This window comes from Sinocyclocheilus rhinocerous, unplaced genomic scaffold, assembly GCF_001515625.1.
Source record: "Sinocyclocheilus rhinocerous isolate Xijiao unplaced genomic scaffold, SAMN03320098_v1.1 scaffold419, whole genome shotgun sequence".
NCBI lineage: Eukaryota > Metazoa > Chordata > Actinopteri > Cypriniformes > Cyprinidae > Sinocyclocheilus > Sinocyclocheilus rhinocerous.
In genome coordinates this window covers 1,444,110-1,457,996 of record NW_015653519.1, presented here as the reverse complement: position 1 = coordinate 1,457,996, position 13,887 = coordinate 1,444,110, and the positions used below count along the sequence as shown (strand labels likewise).

At 37.7% G+C, this 13,887-nt stretch overlaps 1 protein-coding gene across 4 annotated transcripts in view; it reads left to right on the top strand.

Annotated features, from left to right (window-relative positions):
• The window catches only part of LOC107716483 (uncharacterized protein C10orf88-like), a 14,196-nt gene extending 6,069 nt beyond the window's left edge, over nt 1–8,127 (top strand). For 3 of the 4 annotated variants that reach the window (XM_016522957.1, XM_016522958.1, XM_016522954.1), the window contains 2 exons: nt 1,524–1,837; nt 5,626–6,790. In XM_016522957.1, the coding sequence (XP_016378443.1) occupies nt 1,524–1,837; nt 5,626–5,800 (489 nt within the window). In that variant the 3' untranslated portion in view covers nt 5,801–6,790. Of the gene's footprint in view, nt 1–1,523; nt 1,838–5,625; nt 6,791–7,095 lie in introns of those variants that run through there. The other variant, XM_016522955.1, reaches the window with a different exon arrangement.
• Nucleotides 8,128–13,887: the final 5,760 nt, after the last annotated feature.

Sequence of the window (13,887 nt, the reverse complement as noted above, 5' to 3'; positions counted from 1 at the left end):
ATCATCAATCATAACTCCAAGGTTTCTGGCTGTTTTTGAAGGAGTTATGGTTGATGAGCCTAACTGGATGGTGAAATTTTGATAAAGTGATGGGTTTGTTGAAACCACAAGCAGTTCTGTCTTAGCCAGGTTGAGTTGAAGGTGATGGTCCGTCATTCAACAAGAAATGTCTGTTAGAAAAGCTGAGATGCGAGCAGCTATCGTCGGATCATCAGGATGGAATGAAATGTAGAGTTGAGTGTCATCAGCATAGCAGTGACATGAAAATCCATGTTTCTGAATGACAGAACCTAGTTATGCCATGTAGACCGAGAAGAGAAGTGGTCTAAGAACTGAGCCCTGAGGCACCCCAGTAGCTAGGTGTTGAGACTTGGACACCTCACCTCTCCAAGATTCCTTGAAGGACCTATCTGAGAGGTAAGACTCAAACCACTGGCGTGCAGTTCCTGAGATGCCCTTTGCCAATAGGGTTGACAGGAGAATCTGGTGGTTCACTGTATCAAAAGCAGCATACAGATCCAGCAAGATACGTATAGCCACTCTTGCCAGTCTTAGGGCTTCAACAACTGAGAGCAAGGCAGTCTCAGTCGAATGTCCACTTCTGAAGCCAGATTGTCATACATACAGTAACAGTACCACTATACACTGCCAGTCAAGTTTTGAATAATTAAGATTTTGTTGTGTGTTGTTGTTTTGTTTTTTCTTCAAAGAAATCTCTTATGCTCACGAAGGCTGCATTTTTATTTTTTTGTCATTTGATGACAAATACAGTAAAAACAGCAATATTGTCAGATATAATTGCAATTTAAAATAACAATTTAAAAAGATTTCTGTTTTTGTAAAATGCTATTTTTTCATGTGAGTTGTGAAGGCAAAACTGAAATTTCTGCAACCATTCGTTTAGTTTTAAGTGCCACATGATCCTTCAGAAATCATTCTAATATGCTGATTTGGTGCTCAATTATTATCAATTATTGGTACTCCATTAATTATATATATATATATATATTAGTTCTTTTTTGTTGTTTGTTTGTTCTGTTTTGTTTTTTATTCTTTTTTCCAGAATTCTTTGATAATTAGGAAAGTTCAAAAGAAGAGTGTTTAAATGTTTACTGTCACTTTTGATCAATTTAAGGCAGTCTTGCTTAATAAAAGTAATTATATATTTTTACATTTCCAAACATTCATTTTGCTATTAATTGTCATAATCCATTGAGATTTTTGTTTGCACAAGGAGTCTGACAACAGCCAGTGCTCCACACAGAGATCTGATCTGATCATCATCATCAAAAATCATAATTATGCCAAACTTTTGCCTAGCAGTGGCAAGTATAGTAAAGGAATGTATTCTTTTTTTTTTAATATACAAATGTAAATTATTATGATTCATATATTTTCTCATATAACCTCGCATTACATATTCACTCTTAAAGGGAGTTTTTTTTAAACAATAGTTTATTTGGAGGAAAAGCACAAAGCTTCCTTACAAATGAACAATCATTCTTTGTGTGTGTTGTGTCCAGAACAAATCAGACATGCTCAATGGATTCATTCCTCTGCTCATGGGAGGAGGAGCTTTGAGTTGTCTGTCAAGAGGAGGTGGGGCTTCTAGTTCTGCAGGAGCAGAGTCAGGCCCAAATCTACCATCTGGCCTTGGGCAGCTTCTGTCTACCAGCAACCAGAACCAGACCCCCGGAGCCATGTCTGCCATGCTGAGCTCTGAAACCGGCACGATCAACCCAGACCTGCTTCCAATGCTGCAGAGCGTATGCGGTCAGGTCACGCAGCTCCGACTGGAAGAAGCCACATCTCCAGAGAGGAAGAAGAATGGAGAACGGTAAGTGTGAGTCATGTGTGGTTTTCAAGAAACAGAAATTCATTTACCATGGTGGTTGAAGCCACATAAGATTGGTTGTGGTAACAAGCTCATTGTGATAACAGTGCAAGTACTATGAATAATAATACTGATAAACACATGATGTTTTTAATACTTTTTGGGCTGCTAAAGATAAAACATTAGTTAACTGCAAAATGTAAATATTCCCTCAAGACTTTTTGAGCCTGCATTGGTTTATTTCTTAAGGGGAACACAAAGTAAGTACTAAAAGTACTCCGTTTTATACAGTGAAAATCCATGATTTGTGCACTATATCCCAAGTTTATGAAGCTGTATGATAGATTTGTATGATGAACAGACAGGTTCTTTTTCACTGAAAAGGTTTTACCCCAATGAAGCTCTGCAGTCTCATTCAATTCAAATATGATGAGATGTGTGGCCCATCATTTACAAACATGGCACGTCATGTTTTGATGTCATATGTGAATTGAATGAGATTTGAGAGCTTTGGTGTACGAGAAAATCATCAATGAACATGACTGAATGTCTGTTCTACAATGATATAATATGATTTTATTAAAAAAGGACTATTCTGGACAATTCTTTTTTTATTATTGCTTTTTCCCCGTATACATACAATATACAAATATACACATCCAATTTGACATAATACAACGAGACACAGAACAAATCAAACAGAAACGTGACGACAAAAGGAGGAACTAATAATCAGAATTACATTTAGTACTGTTGAATGCTTTAAAGTAGCCATTTCTTTAACATATTTTCCCCTTGGAAAATGATCTCTGCACTGCTGCAGACGCACCGCTCCTGGAACGCACTGCCGGACCGCAACCATGTGCTGTGTGAACGCATCCGTTAACATGAGCGTGGAAAAATACGCACTGCAAACGGAGTAATGTGAACCTGGCGTTATGTGTGTGCGCTGCGAGTGTGCATGAGCGCGCGAGCTTGCAGCGCAGCAAACATAGACTCGGTGTGGAAACGATCTCTGCACTGCTGCAGACGCACCGCTCCTGGAACGCACTGCCGGACCGCAACCATGTGCTGTGTGAACGCATCCGTTAACATGAGCGTGGAAAAATACGCACTGCAAACGGAGTAATGTGAACCTGGCGTTATGTGTGTGCGCTGCGAGTGTGCATGAGCGCGCGAGCACTGAATGGTTTAAACACTGGCAAGAATTAAAAATAAATGCAATTTATAAACTTTAGTGACGATGTGACTGCCTCGATTGTGCAAGTGACAATTCCTGTGTCAACTGTGCAGCGTGCAACTCACTTATAGACAGATGCGATGTTTGGTGATTTGAAGCCATTTGCGCATTTTGAGAGGGAAAGAGAGCGCGCACGGTGATTCACTCACACTGTTTGTGAAATTATGTCCAACAGAAGGTTTTCAAATTACTTTAAGAGTTATTTAATGAAGAAATATGAATTGCACCTCACCTTCAGCATAATAATTATTTCACCCGCGCCAGACAGAGACTGAAATGTGCCGCTGCATGTCATGCAAACCTCTCATGGCAGGCGCGTCATCAGCTTGACATCGTTTTTTTGAGATCGGCCTTTATAGAGACTGCCGATCAATCATCCCAAAGCGATTATCGGCCGATAGTAATTGGTAGCCGATCAATCGGAGCACCTCTACTTTAGGATTTAAGGTTCATTATAATCATTCTTCTGGGTCCTGCCTTCCACCCTCCCTGCACGCCACAGAGTGCATGCTCATCACCCAGCTGTCTGGTTCTTATTATTCATCCATGTTCCTATCCTCTAGCCATCCCTACATTTCAGTAAGTTTAAACAACTTGTTCTTTTACAGCAAATGTTGTTAACTAACAGTCATTGCCTAAATATTCAATTTAATAATCAATAAACTAAAATTCTGCATTAGTAACTTTTTGTGCCATAAATCACACTGACACACTCACGCTCTGAGGATCTATTGGTTCTTTGCTCATTTTGAGTCCGACATGAAGAATTCAGTGATTTGTTATCTGGAGACTTCTGAATCACTGAATGAGTGAGTTGTTGACTCAAGAACAGCTGCAGTCAGATCAGTCCAATTCACAAATGAATCTTTCAGACACTTTTTGAACAGATACAAGTTCATCGAAAAGAATGGGCTCAGATATGGAGTTGATTTCTTCAAAAATATCAATAATTATTCTTTGAAATAACAAGGAATTATGTTTTTATTAAATGTTGTGCAGTAAAATGTATGAAATTATGATATATATGCTTTGGAATGTAGTAAAGTAAAAGCTAAATTGAAAAATAAAATGATACCATATTCCAGTACTAGGTTGAGTATACTGTGTGAATATACTTTGTGATCTGTCCTTCAAGATATATGTCCCTAATCACATTTAAGAGGGCTTGATGAACGGTCAACAGTGAACACTAATCTAAATATCGTAAAATTTTTAACCTCAATAATTTCTGGAAGAATTGAATGTTTGGTCTTGATAAAATAATGGAATATACAGTTCAGTTTCAAAAGTGACTGCATCAGTTTCACAAGGCAGAACGCTTTGATCATTCTTCAGATCTTATTCTAATAGTTCACCCAAAAATGAAAATTCTGTCATTACTCACCCTCATTTTGTTCATCTTCGGAACACAAATGAAGATATTTTTGATGAAAACCCAAGAGCTGTCTGTCCCTCCATAGACAGCAAGGGAGACTGACACGGAACAGAAGAAATTGTTGAATAAATTTGTCATTTTTGTTTTCTTTGCGCACAAAAAATATTCTCATAGCTTCATAACATTACGGTTGAACCACTGATGTCACACGGGATACTTTAATGATGTCCTTAACCACATTTCTGGACCTTGAACGTGGTAGTTCCCTTGCTGTCTATGCAGGGTCAGAAAGCTCTCGGATTTCATCAAAAATATCTTTATTTGTGTTCCAAAGTTAAGCAAGGGTCTTAAGGGTTTGGAACAAAATGAGGGCGAGTAATTAATAGGGCCTTTCGCACCGCGGGAACCTTTTCATAGTACCAAAACTAATTGTGGAACTACCCACTTTTTGGCGTTTTCGCACCGCCGGAACTGGGTGCGATTTTAGTACCGGACTGCCTTTTTCGAGAACCAAATTAGCTCCTACAGGAGCAGGGTCTAACCAGCACAACTGGTACTAATCGTGACGTAAGTAGACATTGATTGGCCAAACGCGTACGAAAACGCCCTCACCCGCCATGATTTAAAACGCCGTGTAAACATACTGTAAACATTGTGTCAACTTATTTCGCAAGTATGGAGAACAGCGATAGATGGACGGACGCTGAAGTGCAGGCACTTGTAGCAAATGTAGCACTGCCAGTTGTCGTTGGAGATTCTTAGTCCTCCTTTCCGTTCTTTCAATCGCTTTACGTATACGTCGACTTTCCATGTCCATTATTGTGAAACCCGCGAGACACAAAAACACAGCTCCGATCACAGCGTCCTCCATCCACCTGTTGTTAACGTTGTTCTTCTTTGTTTCCGTTGTTGAACGCCGCGCACAAATGACGACGCTGTCGACCGGCTTACGTCACTTCCTAGTACACACTGTTGGTGCGAATGCAACCCTTTAAATGGTACTGGGAAATAGTTCGTGCAAAATCGTCCCAGTACTTTAGTACTGTACATTTAGTTCTGGAACTAAAGCGGTGCGAAAGGCCCTAATGACAGAATTTTGATTTCTGGGTGAACTATCCCTTGAATGTGTCCTTTACTTTGTCCACTAATTGTATATCCTTTTTTTTTTTATTATAGGGAGGGTCATATATGTTGTGTAGGGTTTGAGAAAATTCTGGAGACTGTTGTAGAAAAGCGAATGGATGAGATGGAGAGAAGATTAAAGGAACATCTGGACCTGCGTCTGGACGCTCTTCAGCAGAGACTGGAGATCACACTTCAGCAGGCACTCTCTCATAAACAACACCAGTAAACAACATCCTCCAACACACAATACTAACCTGAACACTTTTAGCAAGATCTCCGTCCTGAGCTTTTACTTTAATGACAACTGTATTATTCTGTAAAGGGACATTTAATTCATGTCAACTATCCCTTCATATCAAAAAACAGTTGTAACATTTTTGTTTTGCCAGCAATCTCTACTGCGTTGTGTGGAAATGGTTTACGGTTTAACAGCAATTGCTGCTTTTCATGTGCCCGTCCCAAAGAGACTGTACTTATTTGGTTTATGTGGTTAACAGCATGACGAGTCGGTTCACTAACGTAAGTTCACAAACAGTATCAGGTGATTTTCACAAATCACAGCTACTTGAAGAACTTAGTAACACTGTTGATACTATATGTAATAAATTATTTTATCTAAAAGATACTACAAACAATGGTTGTAGTGCCTTTGGTAATGGTAAATTGCCTTTGTGTAAATGATGTTTATACTGTTCATACTGGAGAACTAAGGACAAAAAAAAGAAAACAATATTAAAAATGTTTATACTAAAGAATAATATGTATCCGACAAACTCTTGTCATGTTTTTATCCCAAATCAAACCTTACATCACATTGCATGATTTATTTAAATACTCTTTTTGAATAAATTTACTGTCTGAAGGAGAACATTTCTGCAAATACATATGCAACCAGGTCAGTCACATCAACTGCATGTCTTTAGTAAATCCTGGCAGTAGTTTTAACATCGATAATCTGGCCCTACATGTTTTAACACGATGATACTGTGATAAAATGACTTTCTATCTTTGTCGGTGTGATGATACAGTTTACTTAGGATTTTAGCCCCTGTCATGACTGTTTAATGCTGGAAAACATTGTGGCATATGCAAACAAGATATTAAAAAGGGGCATAATATCCATAAAATTTACATAGAGAAAGCAATACCTACAAGAATTACCCCTGTGTACTAATGTGCATACTATCCATGTTAAATACTATATAAGATTATAAAATTGCAGAAATTATATGAGATTAAAAAAAAAGTTCCTCAATGGTTTGTTATTTGTGGTAGATTTTCAAAGTGAAAATAAAGTTTGCTTTAAATCAGGGTTGTCAATTTCAGTTCCTGGATGGCCGGAGCCCTGCAGAGTTTAGATGCGACCCTAATTAAACACACCTGGGGGCTGTTTCATAAAACAGGTTTACCAAACAAGCCAGGCTTATTTCACTTAGTCTGACTTATTTTGAACCAAATCAATTGACAATAAGTCAGACTAACTGAAATAAACCTGGCGACGCTCTTCAGCAGAGACTGGAGATCACACTTCAGCAGGCACTCTCTCATAAACAACACCAGTAAACAACATCCTCCAACACACAATACTAACCTGAACACTTTTAGCAAGATCTCCGTCCTGAGCTTTTACTTTAATGACAACTGTATTATTCTGTAAAGGGACATTTAATTCATGTCAACTATCCCTTCATATCAAAAAACAGTTGTAACATTTTTGTTTTGCCAGCAATCTCTACTGCGTTGTGTGGAAATGGTTTACGGTTTAACAGCAATTGCTGCTTTTCATGTGCCCGTCCCAAAGAGACTGTACTTATTTGGTTTATGTGGTTAACAGCATGACGAGTCGGTTCACTAACGTAAGTTCACAAACAGTATCAGGTGATTTTCACAAATCACAGCTACTTGAAGAACTTAGTAACACTGTTGATACTATATGTAATAAATTATTTTATCTAAAAGATACTACAAACAATGGTTGTAGTGCCTTTGGTAATGGTAAATTGCCTTTGTGTAAATGATGTTTATACTGTTCATACTGGAGAACTAAGGACAAAAAAAAGAAAACAATATTAAAAATGTTTATACTAAAGAATAATATGTATCCGACAAACTCTTGTCATGTTTTTATCCCAAATCAAACCTTACATCACATTGCATGATTTATTTAAATACTCTTTTTGAATAAATTTACTGTCTGAAGGAGAACATTTCTGCAAATACATATGCAACCAGGTCAGTCACATCAACTGCATGTCTTTAGTAAATCCTGGCAGTAGTTTTAACATCGATAATCTGGCCCTACATGTTTTAACACGATGATACTGTGATAAAATGACTTTCTATCTTTGTCGGTGTGATGATACAGTTTACTTAGGATTTTAGCCCCTGTCATGACTGTTTAATGCTGGAAAACATTGTGGCATATGCAAACAAGATATTAAAAAGGGGCATAATATCCATAAAATTTACATAGAGAAAGCAATACCTACAAGAATTACCCCTGTGTACTAATGTGCATACTATCCATGTTAAATACTATATAAGATTATAAAATTGCAGAAATTATATGAGATTAAAAAAAAAGTTCCTCAATGGTTTGTTATTTGTGGTAGATTTTCAAAGTGAAAATAAAGTTTGCTTTAAGTCAGGTTTGTCAATTTCAGTTCCTGGATGGCCGGAGCCCTGCAGAGTTTAGATGCGACCCTAATTAAACACACCTGGGTGCTGTTTCATAAAACAGGTTTACCAAACAAGCCAGGCTTATTTCACTTAGTCTGACTTATTTTGAACCAAATCAATTGACAATAAGTCAGACTAACTGAAATAAACCTGGCTTATTTGGTAAACCTGTTTTATGAAACAGGCCCCTGATCCAGCTAATCAAGTCCTTCAGGCTTATTTGAAAACTACATGTTTTGTGTGTTGGAGCAGGGTTGGAACTAAACTCTACAGAGCTGCGGACCTCCAGGAACTGAGTTTGACACCCCTGCTTTAAATAAATCATTGTGGGGGGACATGAGCAAAAAACATGAGCAAAGTTTTCAGCATGAAAAACCCACAAATGGCTTTAGTGCGTTATTTGTTTTCTTTCCAAAACAGTAGGAAGAATCATTTGAGTAGTGTAATTTTAAATGTGTGTATATGAAGATGTTAATGGTGACAGGATGATTGACTGTCTGTGTTATGGTGACAGCATGCATGTAACTATGCAACAGAGGCATAACATTTTATGACGTGGTCCCAAAACTTGCTTACTCTTCTGCTATACACTCCAAAGTAGAGTACATACTTATAGGGTTTAGTATAAGTAGACGAACTGGGATGCAACATTCATTAAACCCAAAGTGCCAACCATTAAAAGGGTGATGTTTACCATGTTACAGTTCAAATAGCAGATTTTTGTACAGAATAATTACAATTAGTCCTTTGACAAAAATGCAAGCTTCATATTTTTGCTTCTAAACCCTCAAGTACACTTGCCTCATAGACTTCGGTTTGTATGTGTTACTACAAACATTTTTTGCATATTGAGGGACAAATTAAACTTTTATTTGCACATGAACCTTTGAACCCAGAACTTAAATGGAAAGTCATATAACCCTGAAAATCCAACGCGACAGGTCTGTAAACCTCTACTTTCCCTAAGATGGTTCTGGCATCTTTCATTAACCTAGTCTTTTCTGAGTAGTTCATGGTTGTCTCAAAGCCTGCATTGCGGAAAACCACGTCTACCTTTTCTAAAACCCTCTCATGCATCCTATGAACATGAACTTGTGCTATTCTTGGCAGTCGCCCATCAACAATGAAGGAGAGTTGCCCCACTCAGGAACAGCAAAGAAAACACAGCTGAATGAACAAACTCCGCATTACAGGAAACTTTGCATGAATCAATGAGAAAATTAACCAAAAGCACTACAAATTAGCAGTTTTGACCCATTTGAGTAACTTTCCACCGTGACCATGTTGGCATTTTGACCCTGGCCTCGTCATGTGAGACTCAACCAAGATTGTCACGGGTGTCTCCTGTCTACACCACAGTGATGTTCAATGAGCAGATTTGTTCAAACAGTGAGCTGTTGTTGTCTTATGACCAACAGAGATGTCCACTTCAGAAGGGGTTTTGTAACCACAGAGAAGTGGATCAGCAGTGGAGGTGGTACCGATGATGAACAGCGGCTGTTTTTGTGCAGACACCCACGCCAGTATCCCCATGGACCAGTCAAAACAGCCCAACTGAATCAACAAAGTCGTGTTGCTGCTGCACTTCATGCAAGCGCTCATGGACTGAGCACAAGTAAACAGCCTTAAAGTCAGCTGGAAATGAAACTTGACCCTATTAATTTCCTAAACCCATCATAGAACTTACTGTATGACCTTATTAGTTTTAAATGACCTAATTCTGTCTCCATCTCATATTTGATTTTTTATTTAATCTCTGACCTGAGATCAACCCAAGATTCAGTCAGTGTCCTCCAAGATCAACCGAAGCTAATATGTTAAAGAGGAAATGAATGCAAACCCGCCCTGTTACTCAAGTCCAGAGTCTGAAGTCATCCTGCAAAGTGAAAAATAAAAACATCCCCTATTTTACCTAATGAACTCAATGCAGTGGATTAGACTCTGCTTGTGCAAATTGTGTGCCAAAAGACATACTGAGTACAATTTGTTTTAGAGACGTATTGAGTAAGACTTTTGTACCTTTTTACAAAATGCCTGGAGTGTATAATGTTCCTGCTTTTAGACACATCACATTGTGCCTCCAATAAACCAACAAATGAGGGCAGCACATCACAACAGATCCTGAAAATGTTATACAGTTTTGTGTATATCATAATGGAAGAACCTTTTTTCCAGGCTTGATGTTTTACAGATATATGATAAGGAATGTACCATCTTGAATGTACAGAATGTAATCTTGGGTTTGAGGCATAGCGTGGCTAAGTGGGACGTTTCTGGATCTACATCTTTTATTGGTCAACAATTTTCCTCTGTCTGATTGTTGTTATATATTATATGTTACATATATGTTACAGATATATGTAGGGTACAAGTATGTAATACAAGCTCTATTGGATATTATTGCTATTTATGAAAACATGACCAGAAATGTTCCATTAAATATTTAGATATAACCCTAATAATCCTATAACCATCAAACCCCATATCTTATCCAAATCCTAAACATAACCCACCAATAAAATTAAATTAAATTAAAATGAACATAAAATTCAACCTATTTCTAGTACTAACCCTATACACTCTCAGAAAAAAAGGTAGAAACACGTCTACCTTTTCTAAAACCCTCTCATGCATCCTATGAACATGAACTTGTGCTATTCTTGGCAGTCGCCCATCAACAATGAAGGAGAGTTGCCCCACTCAGGAACAGCAAAGAAAACACAGCTGAATGAACAAACTCCGCATTACAGGAAACTTTGCATGAATCAATGAGAAAATTAACCAAAAGCACTACAAATTAGCAGTTTTGACCCATTTGAGTAACTTTCCACCGTGACCATGTTGGCATTTTGACCCTGGCCTCGTCATGTGAGACTCAACCAAGATTGTCACGGGTGTCTCCTGTCTACACCACAGTGATGTTCAATGAGCAGATTTGTTCAAACAGTGAGCTGTTGTTGTCTTATGACCAACAGAGATGTCCACTTCAGAAGGGGTTTTGTAACCACAGAGAAGTGGATCAGCAGTGGAGGTGGTACCGATGATGAACAGCGGCTGTTTTTGTGCAGACACCCACGCCAGTATCCCCATGGACCAGTCAAAACAGCCCAACTGAATCAACAAAGTCGTGTTGCTGCTGCACTTCATGCAAGCGCTCATGGACTAAGCACAAGTAAACAGCCTTAAAGTCAGCTGGAAATGAAACTTGACCCTATTAATTTCCTAAACCCATCATAGAACTTACTGTATGACCTTATTAGTTTTAAATGACCTAATTCTGTCTCCATCTCATATTTGATTTTTTATTTAATCTCTGACCTGAGATCAACCCAAGATTCAGTCAGTGTCCTCCAAGATCAACCGAAGCTAATATGTTAAAGAGGAAATGAATGCAAACCCGCCCTGTTACTCAAGTCCAGAGTCTGAAGTCATCCTGCAAAGTGAAAAATAAAAACATCCCCTATTTTACCTAATGAACTCAATGCAGTGGATTAGACTCTGCTTGTGCAAATTGTGTGCCAAAAGACATACTGAGTACAATTTGTTTTAGAGACGTATTGAGTAAGACTTTTGTACCTTTTTACAAAATGCCTGGAGTGTATAATGTTCCTGCTTTTAGACACATCACATTGTGCCTCCAATAAACCAACAAATGAGGGCAGCACATCACAACAGATCCTGAAAATGTTATACAGTTTTGTGTATATCATAATGGAAGAACCTTTTTTCCAGGCTTGATGTTTTACAGATATATGATAAGGAATGTACCATCTTGAATGTACAGAATGTAATCTTGGGTTTGAGGCATAGCGTGGCTAAGTGGGACGTTTCTGGATCTACATCTTTTATTGGTCAACAATTTTCCTCTGTCTGATTGTTGTTATATATTATATGTTACATATATGTTACAGATATATGTAGGGTACAAGTATGTAATACAAGCTCTATTGGATATTATTGCTATTTATGAAAACATGACCAGAAATGTTCCATTAAATATTTAGATATAACCGTAATAATCCTATAACCATCAAACCCCATATCTTATCCAAATCCTAAACATAACCCACCAATAAAATTAAAATGAACATAAAATTCAACCTATTTCTAGTACTAACTCTATACACTCTCAGAAAAAAAGGTAGAAAAGCTGTCACTGGGATGGTACCCTTTCAAAACATATCTTTGTACCTAATTATTTACCACTAAAGTATGCATTTTAGTAATGTGATGGTACATATTTGTAACTAAAGCGTACATATTAATACCTAAATGGTACATATTACCACCCCAGTGACAGCTTTTCTACCTTTTTTTCTTCCTGATAGTGTAACCCTAACTGCAAATTCTGATGTGTTAATTGATCCAGGAACAGGTATTTCTGTGAAAACCATGTTAAGTGAGTTCTGAGGTCATTTGTGATATGGGACCAATATGTACTAGAAGAACTCCAACGGTGTGCTCAGCAATTTGGTGTGATTTTGGAGAATAACTCTACAAGGGCAATAATATTCAGTCAGAGTTTTATGTGTCCCTCGCTGTCCAAACTGTTTCAGGCTTGTGAGGTGAAGCAGACGTTGAAGAAGAATGGGTCTGATACATAATTGATGAAACACTACGAATCATTAATGCTATGAAGAAAATATGTTATTTTAATATGAAATCAAGCATGACAAATCGCTAAAGAATGGATCAGACCTCAAGAGACCAGATCTACACAGCAGGACATCTATTAAAACCTCTAATAAACTATCAGGAATTGTTAATAGAGCAATTCTGGGCACTCGCTTCCTCAATATTCCCTGCTAGATTGTTTCTTGCTGGTTCAATCTAGTTTTGCATCACTCTAATCGACCTTAAAAAATGCATTAGTTCTTGATGATTGTGAAGTCAAACAGCATTACACTGAAACGGTTTAAAAACATTAACCTTCTTTAATTTCGTTTCGGAAATTGCCGTCTGACAAACACAGACACACATTTAAGGAAGAGAAGGTATTCCAAGATAATAGTCATCCTCTAATGGCCCACGATTCTGTTTCAAATAATGTGTAAATATAAAAAATATGTAGAAAGCTGAATACAGGCAACAACATTTCATGATGATCTGCTGATGTATAGGCTACATAAGGACGAAATATAAGGTCTGTTCCAAAACCTAGTGAACTACCTGCCATACATGACCGATTTTGAAAACACATAGGCAGCCACTCTGCATGCAGTTTCCCTCACGGTGACTCACTGTAGTTAGCCATTAGCATGTTGCTAATCTAACAGCATGATACTCTACCCAGATAGCACACACCTGTTTTCATACATTCTAAACCATAAACATCTTCAAGACATTTTCTACATGTCATTTTTAACATCTGACAGGAAACATTTTAGAGACAGACGTATTGCAGATGAAACCAGATGAAAAGTACTACACATCAAAAAAACATCTACACCATATAAATGTGCTATAAGATGAATTCTTACGAAAATTAACCATGGTTTTACTACAAATTAAAAAAAAAAAATACACGGTTACCATGGTAACCACAAATTAACCATGGTTTTGCTACACTAACCATAATTTAACCATGGTATTTGTAGTAAAACTATGGTTATACAAATGGTAATCAGTCTGCCA